Source organism: Oryx dammah, unplaced genomic scaffold, assembly GCF_014754425.2.
Source record: "Oryx dammah isolate SB20612 unplaced genomic scaffold, SCBI_Odam_1.1 HiC_scaffold_13, whole genome shotgun sequence".
NCBI classification, from domain to species: Eukaryota; Metazoa; Chordata; class Mammalia; order Artiodactyla; family Bovidae; genus Oryx; species Oryx dammah.
The window spans coordinates 56,396,628-56,411,814 of record NW_024070197.1 but is presented as its reverse complement, the minus strand read 5'-3'; the positions used below and the strand labels follow the sequence as shown (position 1 = coordinate 56,411,814).

Below are 15,187 nucleotides of genomic sequence, written 5' to 3'. Positions count from 1 at the left end.
ACCTTCCACGTGTCCCCAGCGGTTCCACCACCACACAGAACAGTGAGGAGACAGACGAGGCTTGACCCTTTCCCCTGGGGTCAGAGCTGAGAGGAAAGAACAGCCACCTAGAATTTTCTCAGTGCAGTCAGTCGGATCCATGGGTTGATTAGATTTTGCAAAGGTGGTAGCAGTCCCCAAGAGCTAAGTAGGATGTGGTACCCAGCTGCCAGCCTGGCACCACGACCAGTTCATCGCCTCACCAGCCAGATGCTTGGTTTCCCAGGCAACCAGCCCATGCTCTGGAGACGGCAAGCAGGACACTGTGCCCGTGTGTCTGCTGTTTCCTTGGAAGCAGTAATGACTGCAGGGAGACTGCCTTCGGGGGGCAGAGTGCCAGGGTCTCACCCCCCTTCTTTCACACAGGTTACCCAGCTCCCCAGGCTTCCCAGGCAGATGTCAGCTAGGTGCCCAGTTGGCAGCCAGTCTCCACCTGCCCCTGGGCTCAGCACCTCAATTTGAAGGGCTTCTCGTTTGTTTCAGCGGGAGGCAGCAGCGTCGATCAAGGCAGAGAAAGCACTCGGGCGTGCCCCTCAGAGTGGCCTGGCGGTCAGGACTCGGATCCAAAGCTGGGTCTGAGTCCAGCTCCCGCTCTGGCTCTTACCAGCTCCGTGACTTAACCTCTCACCTTCAGTCTTCTTAACTGTAAAATGGAGCTAATCACGTCGTTCACATTGACATAATTGTCAGTGAAGTGGTTGTAACGTGAATGCCCATGAGTGGTTGTGAGAAATTGTAAAGGTGCTTTGCTGAAGAGGGGCTGATCTGTGGGGAGCCCTCCAGAAGCGATGACGGCCAGTGCTCTTGTGTCTCTTGTCGCAGCCCATTATCCTGGCGCATGGTGCGCCCTGGACTGGGGTGGCCAGTACTGCTGGAAACAGCGGCTCTGCTGGGTGAGAAGGCCACGCCCTCCCCTCCAGCCGGCAAGGGAGCCCCAGGGCTAGGCTCGAGTCTCGCTTTCCGTCTTTTCCTCTACTCCCTGCCCCTCCGTACTAGAGCCAAAGTCCCCACCCACTCAGAGTGGGTGTCCCGACTCCCATCCTGACAAACCCAAGTCCCGGAGGGTGTACTTGATTCATCCATCTATTGGTTGGTCAGTCCAGCAGTAACAGTACAGTAACTGTATTGGCTAAGCTGGGGTCTCTGCAGAGTCTGCAGGGGGTGCTGAGATGGGATGATGGTCTCAGGGTAACGATCTAGACTTGGGCCCAGATGGGCAGTCAGGAAGTGACACATGTGGGCCAGTCACAGACCTGGGTTGGTTCTGAAGGCAAAGGGATGGTGCTTCATGCAGAAAGGATTCAACAGAGGCCGTTCTGGAGGGCCAGAAAGGATCGGAAGTGCGCCCCACCCCAATGTCAGGGACCCCCACCCCCGGCCCAGAAGCACGCTGGCTGGGCAGGGCACGGCTGCCCGGCACGGTCAGCATGCACACTCACGGCTAGCTTGAGAGAAATGAGGAGGCCAGAGGCCTGTCTGGGAATCAGGGAAGCCAAGGAAGCTACCCACGTGGTCGTTCTTCCCGGGAGTGCAGAAGACGTCGGGGAGAGGCCCCTGTAGGCTTTGGAGGGGAGGCCAGCGGGGCCTGGGCAGGCGGTTGGCCTGGGTGCTGCTCACACACCAGCCCTGAGGGATGGGAGGGGCAGCGAGCCCGTGGCTGGTCCTCTGGGGCGGGGGTGACCGAGGGGACACTTAAGACTTCAGGACAGCCTGCCCGGTAGAACTTTCTGCCACACTGAACGCATCCTCTGTTTGCAGCGCCCAGTGTGGCAGCCGCCAGCCCTGTGTGGCCGTGGAGACACTGATCAGCTCTGTTTCCTTTTAATTTGTTTCAGCCTAAGTAGCCACACGCTTTTGAAAGCTGGTGGCTTTCTAGCTGGGCAGCACAGCTTCGGGATGTCCCCTGGCACAAAAGCCAGCCCAGCTCCAGCCGGGCTCCTCCCCCGCCCCGCCCCCCCCAGCGCCCGGCCTGCCTCCCCTTTGATGACGGGCGGGGGAGCATGCGTGCTCGCGTGAGCCCAGCCTCGGAGGCTGCGGCAAGTGCTGGAGTGGCCGCCCCGTCGTCACTGGGAGGCGTGCTCCCAGTCCCTTCTGAGTCAGGCCGACGGGCGCCTCCCTGGTGACAGCTCGTCTCCCGCGAAGGCGCCGGCGGGCTCTGCTCTCCCAGGCTGGAGGAGCCGGGCGTCGCGTTTGCCGGAGAGATGGCGGAGGTTGCCCAGGTAACGCCCCCTCCCTGATAAGCAGAGGGTGAGGACTGCAGTGGAGCTGCGGGCTCCGTGGTCTGGGGTGCTGGGAGACTGCCTCAGCCCTGCCTGCTCTGGGTCACTCACCTCCAGGACTCGGGCAATAAGAATTAGAGCTGCTGTTCAGCCAGGAACAGGGCTGAGTGTTTGTATCTATTACCCTCTCATGGGCTGGGCATGGCAAGCCTCTGGTAGTGGTCGCTATAGTACCACGCTGCAGACGAGGGCAGCAGGGTGTCGGTAAGCTCCATGAGCACTGGGGTCTGTCTGCCTTGCTCCCCACGGGTAACCTTAGCACTTAACTCAGTCCTTGGCAGATCATACTAGATGGTGCCCAGCAGTATTGCTGGCTGGTTGGAAAGACGGATAACGCTTGGCTGGAGAGGATGGATGGGTGGATGAATGGGGGAGTGAATAGGTGAACGGATAGATGAAGCCGAGCTCAGATCTGAAGTCTGCTGATTGCAGAGCCTGCACTCCTAATCGCGAAGCCATACTGCCTCTGACTTTGATACCCTCCACCTGCATGGGTGGAGATTTTTTTTCTTATATACCTTAATTGAGGTGTAAGGTACATGGCATAAGATTTAAAACTTCATCTATTGTGAGTGAGTGATTCACTGATTGTAGTGAATTTGTAGTTGTGCAGCCATCACAGTGCAGGTTTAGAATAGTTCCATCACCTGCAAGACGTCCTCATACCTGTTTGCAGTTCTGACCCCTGTTGCCACCTCCCCACCCCAGGCACTTTCTGTCTCTGTAAATGTGCCTTTTTATAGACATTTTATGTAAAAGGAGTCCTCCAGTGTGTCTGTTGTGTCTGTCTTCCTTCACTTGGCATGTTGGTGAGGTTTGTCTGTGTTGTAGCACATATGATCGGTTCCATCCTTTTTGCTGCCAACTACTATACCATTGTGCAGAGAGACCACTTCTTGCATCTCCATTCATCAGCTAACGGACATTTGGGTTGTTTCCGATTTGGAGCTATTATGAACAGCGGTGCTATGCATGTTCATGTGTGTGTCTTTATGTAGAGTCTGTTTCTCTGGAGTAGATTTCTAGGAACAGAATTGCTAGGTCATATGATAAATCTGTGTTTAATGACTTGAGACACTGTCAAGCTGTTTTCCAATGGTGCTGTACTGATGCAATGCACAAGGGTCCCGTTGAATCCACACCTTCGCAACACGTGGTGGGACCTCTTGGTTCCGTCCAGCCTGGTGGTTGCAGAGCAGCGTCTCCCTGACGGCCTCCCAGCTTGAGCTGCATATGCTCTGACTTCTTGGGTGGGTGGGCTTTTGACCCTTTCCTGCCTCTGGGTTAGCAAACGTTTTCTTGAAAGGGCCAGATGGCAAATGCTTGGGGCTCTGCGGGCTGCATAAGAGCCTGTGGCATATTCTTTTATGTTTTTTCTTTCCCCCCAACCCGGGGCTTCCCTGGTGGCTCAGTGGGTAAAGCGTCTGCCTACAATGAGGGAGACCCGGGTTCGATCCCTGGGTCGGGAAGATCCCCTGGAGAAGGAAATGGCAACCCACTCCAGTACTCTTGCCTGGAAAATCCCATGGCCTGAGAAGCCTGGTGGGTTACAGTCCATGGGGTCGCAAAGAGTCAGACACGACTGAGCGACTTTCCCTTCCTTCCTTCCTTAACAACAAAAAAAATGAGACCATTCTTGGCTTCCTTGCACAAAAATAAGCAGGGAGACAGCTCTGAGGCTCTTGTCAAAGGAATCCCTCGGCCCATGCACTTGGTACAGGGCAGGAGATCGCCCACCCCTCTGGGGAAATGGGCTCAGTGGAGGGGTCCCACACAGCAGAGCCCAGGGCCGGGCTGCCAGGAGCCTGGGAGTCCGGGTTCCAGAGGCGGCCCCAGCCCAGCCCCGCCGTGATTCATCGCCACATGAGCTCATCAGACTGGCTCCTGGGATGAAACGTGCTGTTTTGTCACCCAAGGTGGAACAACCAGGCCCCTGGTCCTGCCTCCACCCTGCGGCCATCCCCTGCCAGGGCTCAGAGCCCCTTCTGGGAGCCTGCTGCTGGTCCACACCCTGTAACCACGGCTGTCACAGCCGCCCTGCCCACGGCTGCTCCCATGGCCCGCAGAGCCCTCGACCAGGCCCCGAAGCATTCCTGATGCCTCCCTGACCATGTCTCTAGTGAACCATCTGCGCTGGCCCTGACCTGTGTGATAAGACACCTCTCGGGTCCCTCGGAGCCAGTTCATACTTGTGACTCTGCCGCCTTCCTAGCCCTGTGACCTGGTGTGAGCCATGTCACCTCTTGGCTGCAGTAGCCACGTGTGTAAAGGGGCTACCAGAGCCCGTCATGGAAGCGGCAGGTCCCCCAATTCTTGGCTTCACCCTGCCCTGAAGGCTGCTCCCTGTAAGCCCAGGAGATCCACCCGGGGACGTGTCTACAGGAGCACCCTAGCCTGGGCACGGGGCAGCCAGGAACCCAGGAAGCTGGTGGGTAGCAGCCCAGCCTCCTTGGCCCTTGGGTGGGTTGGCTCCAGGGTGTGATCTGCCCTGACCGTCTCGTCCCCACGGGGGTGGCAGTGCCGGCTGCCCGGTCCTACTGCTCCATGACACCCTGGCGACTTGCTGCCCATTGCCCCCAGCCCCACTCCCTACCTGCTCTTCTGTGCCCTCCATCACCTCCCAGGGCCCCTAGCAGGTCCCCGGCTCCTGGGGTGACCGGGAGGGTGGCATGAGCTGATGCCTGGAAGTGCCCTGCATGGTGCCCGGTGGGTGGCAGTATGTGCTCATTAAACATCAGTCGTCATCAGCCCCTGGGAACTTCCAGCGGGGATGCCTCTTGGGCAGGGGCCTGTGGGAAAGCTGTCATACCCCCAGTCCTTCCAGGGGGGCTGTGTCTGTGAGCCCGAGGCTGGGCTTGCCTGGGAGGGGGCTCATGGGAAGCTGTGCAGGGGCTGGGGTCTTGGCGACATCCAGGTGTGGGTACCCGGGGACGGACGGACCACGCTCACGGCCACCAACCCCCACGGGCCAAGTCTACAGGAGAGCTGAACAGTGATCACCGAAGGTTAACGACAGCCATTTCTAGGTGGCGGGGTGTCTGAGGCCCTTTTCTCATTGACCCTTTCCTCTGTGTTTCAGCATGGTTTACATTTCTCACGGTGAGCATGCCTTGTTTTCACAAAAAGAATGAAGTCATTATTCTTTCCAAACTAAATAACCTGCAGCTGATTGGAAGAGAGCGCGCTTAAAGCCCAGACTGTAGACCCGTCTAGAGTATACCATGGGAAGACCTGCCTGTGCGCCCTGTGGTTTTCTCTGGGGCTTAATATATGGCAAGTTTCTGCAGCCATCTCATGGCCATTTAAAAAATTAAGCAATTCTCTGGTCACAGAGCCGACCCGCAATGTCCAGAACTCAAAGGAGCATTCGCCTTCAGGGCTGGGTCAGGTTCTTGCCTTGCAAAGTATCTCTGCTGCCTGAGATTTCAGGCGCTGTGTGTCTGCTTGGACCTGGCTGTGCTCCTGGCTGACAGTCGCTGGGATTGAGGCTGGTTACCGTCCCAGGGAAGTTTCGGGAAGCGGGGTGCATCTCCTCACGAGAGAACGGGGTTTGGTGAACACTGCCAGTCACCATCATCCCCATCAATGGCGTATGTACTGTTCAATAAACACCGCCCCCCCCCCCACACACACACAGACAAGTTGCCGTGGTTTCTTCCAGCCCTTGTAGGATCTAACATGATTGGCAAGTGAATGTCTCCACTCTCTTCCGTACCCTGCTTGAGGAGAACTGGGCTGTCTTCATGGCAGCAGCTGGGGGTGTAGAGTAGAGGGAGGTGGGCGAGGTGGAGGGTGTGTGGAGGGAGAGGGAGGGGAGGAGACAGACCGCCCGTGCACCTGAGAGAGGGCTGGGACGAAGACAGGGAAGTACTCCCAGGTGTGAGCTCACTGAGTGGGGGATGGCCGTGGGGACGGGCGTGATTAGCAAGAAAAGGCTCCAGAAGACCGTGGCGTGTGAGAAAAAAACAAAACGAGAGAAAGACAGTTAGGGCGCTCTGATGTCTGGGTCACGGTGCTTGTAGGCCTCATCCCTTCCAAGTTTCTCAGGAGACCAGCTGAGCGTCTGAGTCCCCTCTCTGTTCTGTGGTTGTGCTCCTTGGACTGTGCTTCTGAGCACAACTCCCTCCAGAGAGGGGACCACGCGGGTCCAGGGTTTATAAGGCTTACTCAGTGGACGAGGCCACAGGCCGTCTTCACGTGTCATTTACAGAAGTGGAAACTGAGGCTCAGGAGGTGGGATGCTTTATAGGAAGAACCAGGTCTATCTGATTCCACAGTCTGCCTGGGGGTTTCCACCACGACGCCTCACTCAGCACTGTGCACTGCTCAGTCCAATGTGGACTTTGTCCCCCAGATGTTCCACTCTAGGTTCTGGGGTCCAAGAGCCTTCGTCCTTGTTAACTCGGAAACCCAATGGTCAGGGAGAGGCTGGAGGCCTGCGAGCTTGCCTCTGGGCCTCGGGGGCCAGTGTGAGACCCTCGCCGCCTCTTCCCCTCATTCAGACTTTGGCTCGGAGGCTCTGACGTGTCACCCAGCTGGCTGCTGGCTCCGTGACTTTAAAATTAGGTTTTCCCTAGGGAGCGGGGCACTTAATGAAGGAGTTTATCCAGTTAGAAAGAGAGGCTCCCAGGCAAGCTGGGCGGCAGCGAGGCAGGCAGCTGTTGGGACCTCGGCCTTCGGAGAGAGCTTCTGTTTCCATGATGTCAGAGGGCGGAACCAGCCCGGCCCCTGCCCCAGCTGCTCCCCAGCTCTGCGTGCAGAGGCGAGAAGGCACTGTCTTACTCCCCATGTGCAGTCTGAGGACCACTCTGGGCTCAGTCCCTGCCTGGCTGGAGCTGAATTACGGGCCCCAAGCCTGTCTGTCTGGTTTCCCAGCTGCTCACACTCTCCAGGTGGCCTTGTAGGACCAGGGTGAGCAGAAACATTGCCTCCAACAGAAAGAAAGTACCTTCCTGCTGTGATTGCATTAGAATGCTTGGGGAACGAGTTTGGCATAAGTCTGGCAATCTGAAGGATAACTATCTTCATCCTTTTCAAAAGGTCACTGGAAGCAGAGTAGAAATGACTCTCCTAGTGGTCAGGAGGCCTGGCTGTCTGTAGCCGCAACCTTCGACTTGGGGCAAGACTGTTCTTCCGGGATGGGATTCTGATGGAGAGGGAGGGAGGCGTCCACCCTGAAGCAGCGGAGTCACCGATCGTGTTGTATACTTCGCCCACCCCCGGCCTTCCATCACACACGTGGGTCTCTTTCTCCCAAACAGAAAAAGATTTACAAATACAAGAAAGTCCTGAGTAACCCGAGCCGTTGGGAGGTTGTCCTGAAGGAGATCCGGACGCTGGTGGACATGGCTCTGACCTCCCCTCTGCAGGACGACTCTATCAACCAGGCCCCACTGGAAATCGTCTCGAAACTGCTCTCAGAGGTAAGGCCGCCCCTTGGCCTGATCCCGCTCTGTGCCATCCGCCCCCACCCCGGCCCCTCCAACACTTCGAAGTTTAATTCTTTTACGGGGTCCGCTGAGCACCACCCCGTGCCAAGCGGCAGATCGAATTCAAGTTTGTGTTGTCTCCCTGTCTCCCATCCCCCAGCAACATGAGGGAGCTGAGAAGGAGGTCAGGTCAAGGGGAGAGTGGTTGTCACCCCACCGTGCCCCAGGACCTGCTTTGGGACAGGACCTGGCAGGGGCTGGCCTTGGACCTGAGCTGGGCTGGCGGCCGCTGTCAGAATCCTCTCGTTTATCCCCGGTGGGAGCGCATTGTGCAGCCCCCAGACCGCCCTTCCTCCACCCCCGGCGCTGACCGCCTCCGTCTCCCCCACCCCCAGCACTGGGGTTCCGGGCAGACATGGCTTCCTGCTCTCCTCAGCACCCACAGCCCACAGCCACACTCTGTTTAGCTCGCACAGGGTTTTAAAAATTGAGAGGCTTCACCGCAAAGGAAGACTTTGCAGGTTGTCCTTAGAAATGATCAGAACGCCCAGCAGCAGTTGGCAACGGCTGTGCAGCGCCACCCAGCCGAGCCTCAGGCTTCGCCAGGCAGCCCCAGGCTGTGAGCGTGTGCCCTGTGCCAGGGGCGGCCTCCTGGATAAAGGCGGTCGCCTCCCTCCCGGGGAAGATGACGGGACTTGCAGCCTGATCTTAGCTGGGCTGCCCGATGGAGGGCGAGGGGCGCTCGGGAGCGTCTCGCCGTTCCCACTGTCCCCGTGCTATTTTGAGTGCTTCGCAGAGGTCAGTGCTGCCCTCTTTCATCTGCTCCCTGGCCCCCGGGGTTGATGACTCCCGGCCTCAGCTACGCACGGCCACCAGAGTGGTCTCTCTGCCCCTCTTCCCTGGGAGTGGCCCCGGTTCCCTGGGTGGCTCCTTTGCAGCCTCCCAGACCTCACACAAGGTCCCTGCTGCCTAGAACCTCCGCCCTCTCGCAGGCACAGGCTGCTCGCTGTCCATCAGTTCAGGAAACCGGCCCAGGCCTTCCACATCTGCTGAAGAGAGAGAGTCCCCCACCCTGGGGGGAGGTGGGGGCGGGCAGTGAAAGGTGCGTGGCAGAGATGGCTGTGGGCAGAGGGTGTGACCGTCCTCAGGTGGGAGACCAGCCTCATCCCACGGGAGTCAAGACTTCAACTCTGAAACAGATCACGGTCACAGTCTGGGATTTGAGTCCAGGCTGCCTGTACGGCGGGCGGGGCCGGTCGTCAGGCCCGGGCTGGTTTCTCAAGGGAGAGAGCGGAGCAGCTCACCCTTAGGGTGCACCTCTCATGTGCCAGGCGGGTGCTGTGCACACAGCTTTCCGTGTAACACTCACGTTTCCCCTGAGAGATGGGCCTCACTGCCTCCATCTCACAGATGGGGAAACTGAGGCCCAGAGACACCGCGTGACCTGCCAAGTAGGCCGTGGGGCTGGAAATTCCACCCCGAAGGGCAGCCTGGCTCCCACCGCACAGTCACTCTGACCACTTGGTCGGCCCCACTGGTTTCAGCCACCGTGTCTTCAGTCAGGCTCGTGGTCAGTGCGGTGGGGACGGAGGCAGGTGACCCCGTGACCGGTCTCTGCTGGGACTTCCTGCTCATCTCAGATGTGGTTCCCATGGCCACAGTCTCACGGACTTCACATCACTTCTCAGGCTTTAGATCAAGGGTCTCAGAGTCAGCTGATCCCAAGCACTAGGGTAGAGAGACGAAGGCATTTAGAGAAACAGAAATGGAAGAAGCTTGTGTCTGCTCTGCACCTGCTGGGTGTCAGGCAGGGGGCCCACACTGTCCCTGATGTACTGATGAGAGCAGCCATTGGCGAGGGAAAGAGCTGGGGCTGCAGCCCAGGCGGCGTTCCCTCCAGTGAGATTCACACCTCTGCCAGTGACACTGAAATTCTCTGAGCACATGCCGTGTGACGATCAGGTGGCAGGCATTTACACCAGCCCCTTTACATTTCTCGCAGCGACCTTGCACGGGAAGCACACGGAATCACAAATGCAGGCTCTGCGGGGTTAAGTCGGCTGTCCAGGGTCACTTGACCGAGGGGTGGGCAGGACCCAGGCCCAGGTCTGCCCCACTGCAAGGCTGATGGGATGTTACCTGAACTGGCGGAGGCTTTTTGGTGAGCGAGGGACCAGGCCCCTAGGGCAGCAGTGTGCGGAGTCAGCAAGTCATGGTTCTACCCTCAGGAGCTCACGGGCCTTATACAAGGAGCTAGGTCTCTCAGTGGGTTGGGCTAAGATTAGCACCCGTTTCCTAGAATTAGGGATTCTATGTCCTCTTGTGTACACAGAGCCTGGCTCTGTGCCTGATATACGGGGACCAGTTGATAAACAGTCACATTTCTCTCATGGTGGGAGATGGCTGTGAACTTGACCTTCGGCACCATCAGCTGGATACGTAGAGGGGATGGCTGGAAAAGCAAGCTCTCCCCACTCCTTGCCCTTTTTGGTTTCGAGCATGTGGACTAGATTCTTTGTTCTCTTTACTTAAGTTGCTGCCCAAGCCTCCTCCTAAGAGGCTCCAGGCATCATCACCAAATCAGCCCGAAGGCAGGCAGGATCCCAAGAAGGGAGAAGGAGGATGAGCCTGTAAAAGCCGGTGTCCCCTGCCTCGCGGGCTTTTGCTGGGTCGAGTGTGTGGAGTGGCCACACCGTGAGGCATACTGTTGTCCCCTGCAATGCAGTGGCTGTTAGTGAGCACTCCCCACCTAGGGTCAGGAGGGGCTTCAGTGGAGAGAAGGCTCCCTGAGAAGGGCAGGCGCTGTCACTGGCGACGGGGACCAGAGAGACACACCCGTGCCTGCTGGAGACTCTCGCTGGAACCATGCGCTGGGGCAGTGAGGCCCAGTGGTCCCTTTGGCACGCCCACGGCAGCCCGAAAGGGGGAACTGGCCCTCATGTGGCCTGAGCCCTGCAGCTCAGTGGTGGGAAGTAGGAGCTCAGGGACAGGGCAGATGGGGTCACAGCCCCACTCCACCCCGTCATCCCCGCTGCCGGGCTATCCCCTGGCTGTAGAACCTGTCACGGGCACAGGAAGCGGGTGGAAGGAGTGTTGCGGAGCCCTGACACAGCGCCTGAGGCGTGGTGAGCAGAGCTGCGAAAGCCAGGCTTTTTACCTGACCTTGGCTGAGAAATGGCTGGTGGTTAAAAATCTGCCGTCCATGGCTGCTCAGACTCCACCCACATCCACAAAAAGAAAAGGTGTTAGAGTCCAAGCAGCGTCTCCGCTGCATGGTCTGGCCCCTGGATGCTCCCAGTGCTCACCCCACCTCCCTCGGCGGCCAGCTGCCTGGACCAAAGCAGAAGGATAGCTCCCTCGCTTTTCCTTCGCTTCAGCTGGTGTGAACGCGTTCAATACCAGACACTCCTTAAACCTGTTCAGTCCGTGGGGCTCCTTCCAGAACTCGGGGACTGTGTCGGTCTTGCCATTTACTGCCCAGTGAGGAGGTGCATTATGAACACCTGTTGGAAAGAAAGTCGACACCGGTGAAAGTCTGCATCCCCGGAGACACTCGGAGCAGGACACACCAGGATGCTAGCGAAACAGATGAGACTCTGTTTGAAGTTTCTCACCGTTTCTTGTTTATTGCATATCTGTCCCTTTCCTCATTCACATGCACTTTCTTATACACAGGATGGTGGTCACAGGAGGAGAGGAAAAAAAAAAAAACCCTAAAAATTTAGCAAGTTTAATCCATTCCACTTAATACTTTTGCAGGTTAGTCGCTAGAATTTTAGCATAGCTAAACCATCGTGGGCCAGCATTGTGGAACACTCGTGCTCCCTGGGAGCGTAGCTGGGGAACCACTGAAATCCTCTCAAAGACTGGCTGACGGTGTTTTCCATGTTTATTGTCTCTTTATTATGCACCTGGCTCCAGGCTTCCAGGTAGCATGCGTGGCCATGAAAAAGGCCAAGCACAGGTTTAAGCCCAAAGTGGACTCCATCTATGGAGGAGAAGCCCTCTCACTGAGAAGTGGCTCGCTCGAGGGCATGTCACTCCCCTGGTGAAACAGGGACTTGGAGCTCTCTAATCCCTGCCCCAAGGCTGTGCTTCCTCCCACCCCCTGCTTCCTGTGACTTTGATCAGCTTCTGATCTATTTAATTAAGAAAAAGTGGCACCCGTCCTCTGTCCGAGAGGCTGAAAGCGGCTTTGGAACCATGTGGCCCTTTGAGATACTGATGTTTCATCTTACTAACCGTGTGTCTTGTTCTGTTTTCCCCCCGCCCTCCCTGCTCGCCCTTCAGAACACAAACTTGACCACCCAGGAACACGAGAACATCATCGTGGTAAGTCCTGGGCGGCTGCCTGCCTCGCCCCTCTCCCGCGCCCGCAGCCCTACCCGGGTCTGGATCCCCCAGGCACCACTGTCATCTCCCAGCACGGCGGCCTTGCTCAGTTTCGTCCCTTCTGTCAGGCCAGACATGCCTCCCTCCTGTCTTTGCACATGTCGGAGCCCCAGCTGATGGGAGGGGGTGGTAATTATCAGTCTCTGAGGCCTGTAGCGAATGTGTCTTAATCGCCTCCTCCTTCCTGAGTCTGCTGTGCAGAGTCAGAGGCAGGAGATGGCAGAGACCCTATATTCTCAGCCATCACCCCATTAGTTGAAAGGTAAACTTGTTCTTTCTTGCCCCAGGACCTGTCTCCTAATTAATCCACACATAGAACCTGGATTTCATTCCCTCTGATGTGCAAAGTGAGGGATAGTCTCTGGGCCTTGACTATGACTGTAAGCGTGTTTGAGGTGAAACATCCTTCCTGGGTGATTCTAAGCTACGAAGTGTGACTCTCACCAGAGAGAAGAAAGAAAAGAAGTTGCCCCTTCTGGGTGCCAGGCCCTGTGCTGTGCGTTTGAATTCATGGATAATGAAAATAGCCCCTGCTCCCAAGGAGTCCTTCATCTGTTAAATGAGATCATTGCAAAGATAGAGGCTTGTAATCTGGAGAGTGGAGTTGTGAACTCACCTGGGAAAGAAGCCAGAGAGCTTCCCAGAGGTGCCATGAGGTTCTGAGCTGGGTTTTGTAGGATCAATAGGAGTTTGCCAGATGGGGAAACAGGAAAAGTCTTTCCAGAGAGAAAGCAAAGTATAAACAGAGATTTTAAGCAACATGGGATATTCTGGACACATCAGCTTTGCTGGAGCGTGAAACGTTAAGGCAGCGGGAAGCAGGAAGGCAGAACTTGAAATGGAAGTGAGAGGCAGAGCTCTGTGTGCCTAGGAAAGGGTCTGGAACATTCGCCTGCCCAGGAGGTCCCGTGGGTACAGCTTTTGATACAAGGGCAACATCCCAGACACCGTGCCCCTCTGAATTGCATTTTAATCACAGAGCGTAAAGGCAGAAGCTTCTGTGGAGGTCCACCCACAGAGTCACTCACCGCAGCTGCTCACTGAGTGTCCACTCAGAATGTAGAGGTTTTCCCCACGCTCTGCCGTGACCACCCCTCACCTTCTTTTGCTAGAACAGGGGCAACGTCTACCTGGGCCCTCCCCACCACCTCGTTTCTCTGGCGTGCTATCAATTAATAATTTAACTTAACAGACATCTGTTGACCCATGAGTACAAGTATGTGCCAGACACTGGTCTCTTTTCCACCAGCAGAGCTGCCATTGAGGGATTACTGTGTGCTGGGGGAACGTGGCAGATAATCCAGAAATCACGTGGTCTGGGCTGGAGATGCATCCAGGGAGTTAGGGGAGTATAGGGGGACTGGGAGGAAGATGACGGAGGACTTCAAGGAGGAGGTGAGGGAGCTGGAGTCCTAACGAGTGGATAGGATGCTCCCAGGGCAAGGCAGTCCAGGCGGGGAGCCCAGCACGGGCAAAGGCAAAGAAGTTCTGTCTGTTGGAGAAGCAGGCGGTAACCGAGCAAGGCGCCAGTGTCTTCCCCTCCCGGCTCGCAGCACCCCGGCTCCCACTCTGCACCTTGTCTCCCGAAGCAGGGTCAGGGCCTTGGACTTGGGAGGAGCCTGGGAAAGGAATTTTGATCTGAGAAATCTGGGCTGCGTTTATCCAGCTAATTTGGCCGGCTGACCCCTTAATTGCACTGGGCTGAGTTTCCCTGCTCAGCGGGGAAGCCTGAGAACAGGAAAGAATTTGATCTCGAGGTCTGACCCTGAGCCCACCGTTTTACAGCCTCTCGTGTTCAGTGTCCTCTGTGACCAGTGCTGTTAAAATAACCACACAGCCTTCTGTCGCCTCCTTTTCATTCCAGCAATCACATGATCCAATTTGACCTGTTGACAATTAGTCTTTTCCCCATGGGGATTGGTATTAGGTATTTTTTTTTTAATGTACTTAGTTTTCAGAAATACTTTCACAAGTAATTTGAGTTGGTTTTATTCAGCCTATCAGTCAGACATCAGTGCTGTAGGTAATTGTTGGCTGGTAACAGCTGGCCTGTCACTGGACAAGCGTGGACCTGGGGTCCAGACCCTGGCAGGGTTCCCACATGCTGGTGAAGAGCGTGGGCTTAGAGCCAAGTATGGTTCAAGTTCAGAGGCAAGTGTAGACCCTGGGCCAACCTCATACCAGCTGAGACCTTGGGCAAATAATGAAGAACTTCTAATTTTACTTAAAGAATATCTTTAAGAACTTCATGAGTATATTTTCACTGTTTTTAAAAACAAAAAGAAAAAGATTTCATCCCATCCCAGCCCTGGGCCATTTCAAGGGGTGATAAACTCATACAGAGAGAGATGGTTGTGTATTTATATTTTGCTTTTAACATTAATGATGTGAAGCTGAATGTGTTGTTCTGTGTTTGGTTTGCTTACTTAACGACATGTCTTAGAGATTCTCATAAGTCCTTTCTTGCATGTCTAACCTGGGGTTTCTTGCCCTCGGCACTAGTGACGTTTGTGCATGGATGGTTTCTCATGGTGGGGGCTGTCCCGCCCATTGTAGGACGTCACAGCATCCCTGGCCACAATCCCCTGGATGCTGGTCGCGTCCCCCTGTCATGACGATCAGACTGTCTCCAGATATGCTAATGCCCCCTGGGAGGGGGCCACAGCAACCCCGGGGAGAACCCCTGGTCTACCCTGTACCCTGTTCAGCTGCCTTGACACTCTGGGCCTCAGTCTTCTCATCTGTGAAATGGGTGTGACCACAGAGCCTTTCCTGCAGGGCTGCTGGAGTAATTCACAAGAACATACAATCTTCTTTTTAATACTACGATCTAAAATGATCAGTACTCTGTGACTGGGGCAGGGCTTGTAATAGCCTCCCCAGCCCTCTGTCTATTCATCTGTACGAGTGGAAATCACTCCCGTTTGACCTCACAGAGTTGTCATGAGGCTCAAATGAGATAATAGCCATGGAAGCGTGCTTCCCATGCCTGACGCCCACTGTGGACACTTAATCTGTTCCCACTCCGTCATTCTTTGACTCATTCCT

At 56.1% G+C, this 15,187-nt stretch overlaps 1 protein-coding gene across 1 annotated transcript in view; it reads left to right on the top strand.

Moving 5' to 3' along the window:
• The window catches only part of LOC120873249 (c-Maf inducing protein), a 205,459-nt gene that overhangs the window by 153,152 nt on the left and 37,120 nt on the right, over nt 1–15,187 (top strand). Inside the window, exons 4-5 of the mRNA XM_040254068.1 lie at nt 7,580–7,741; nt 12,038–12,079. Coding sequence (XP_040110002.1) covers nt 7,580–7,741; nt 12,038–12,079 — 204 coding nt within the window. The remainder of the gene's footprint in view (nt 1–7,579; nt 7,742–12,037; nt 12,080–15,187) is intronic.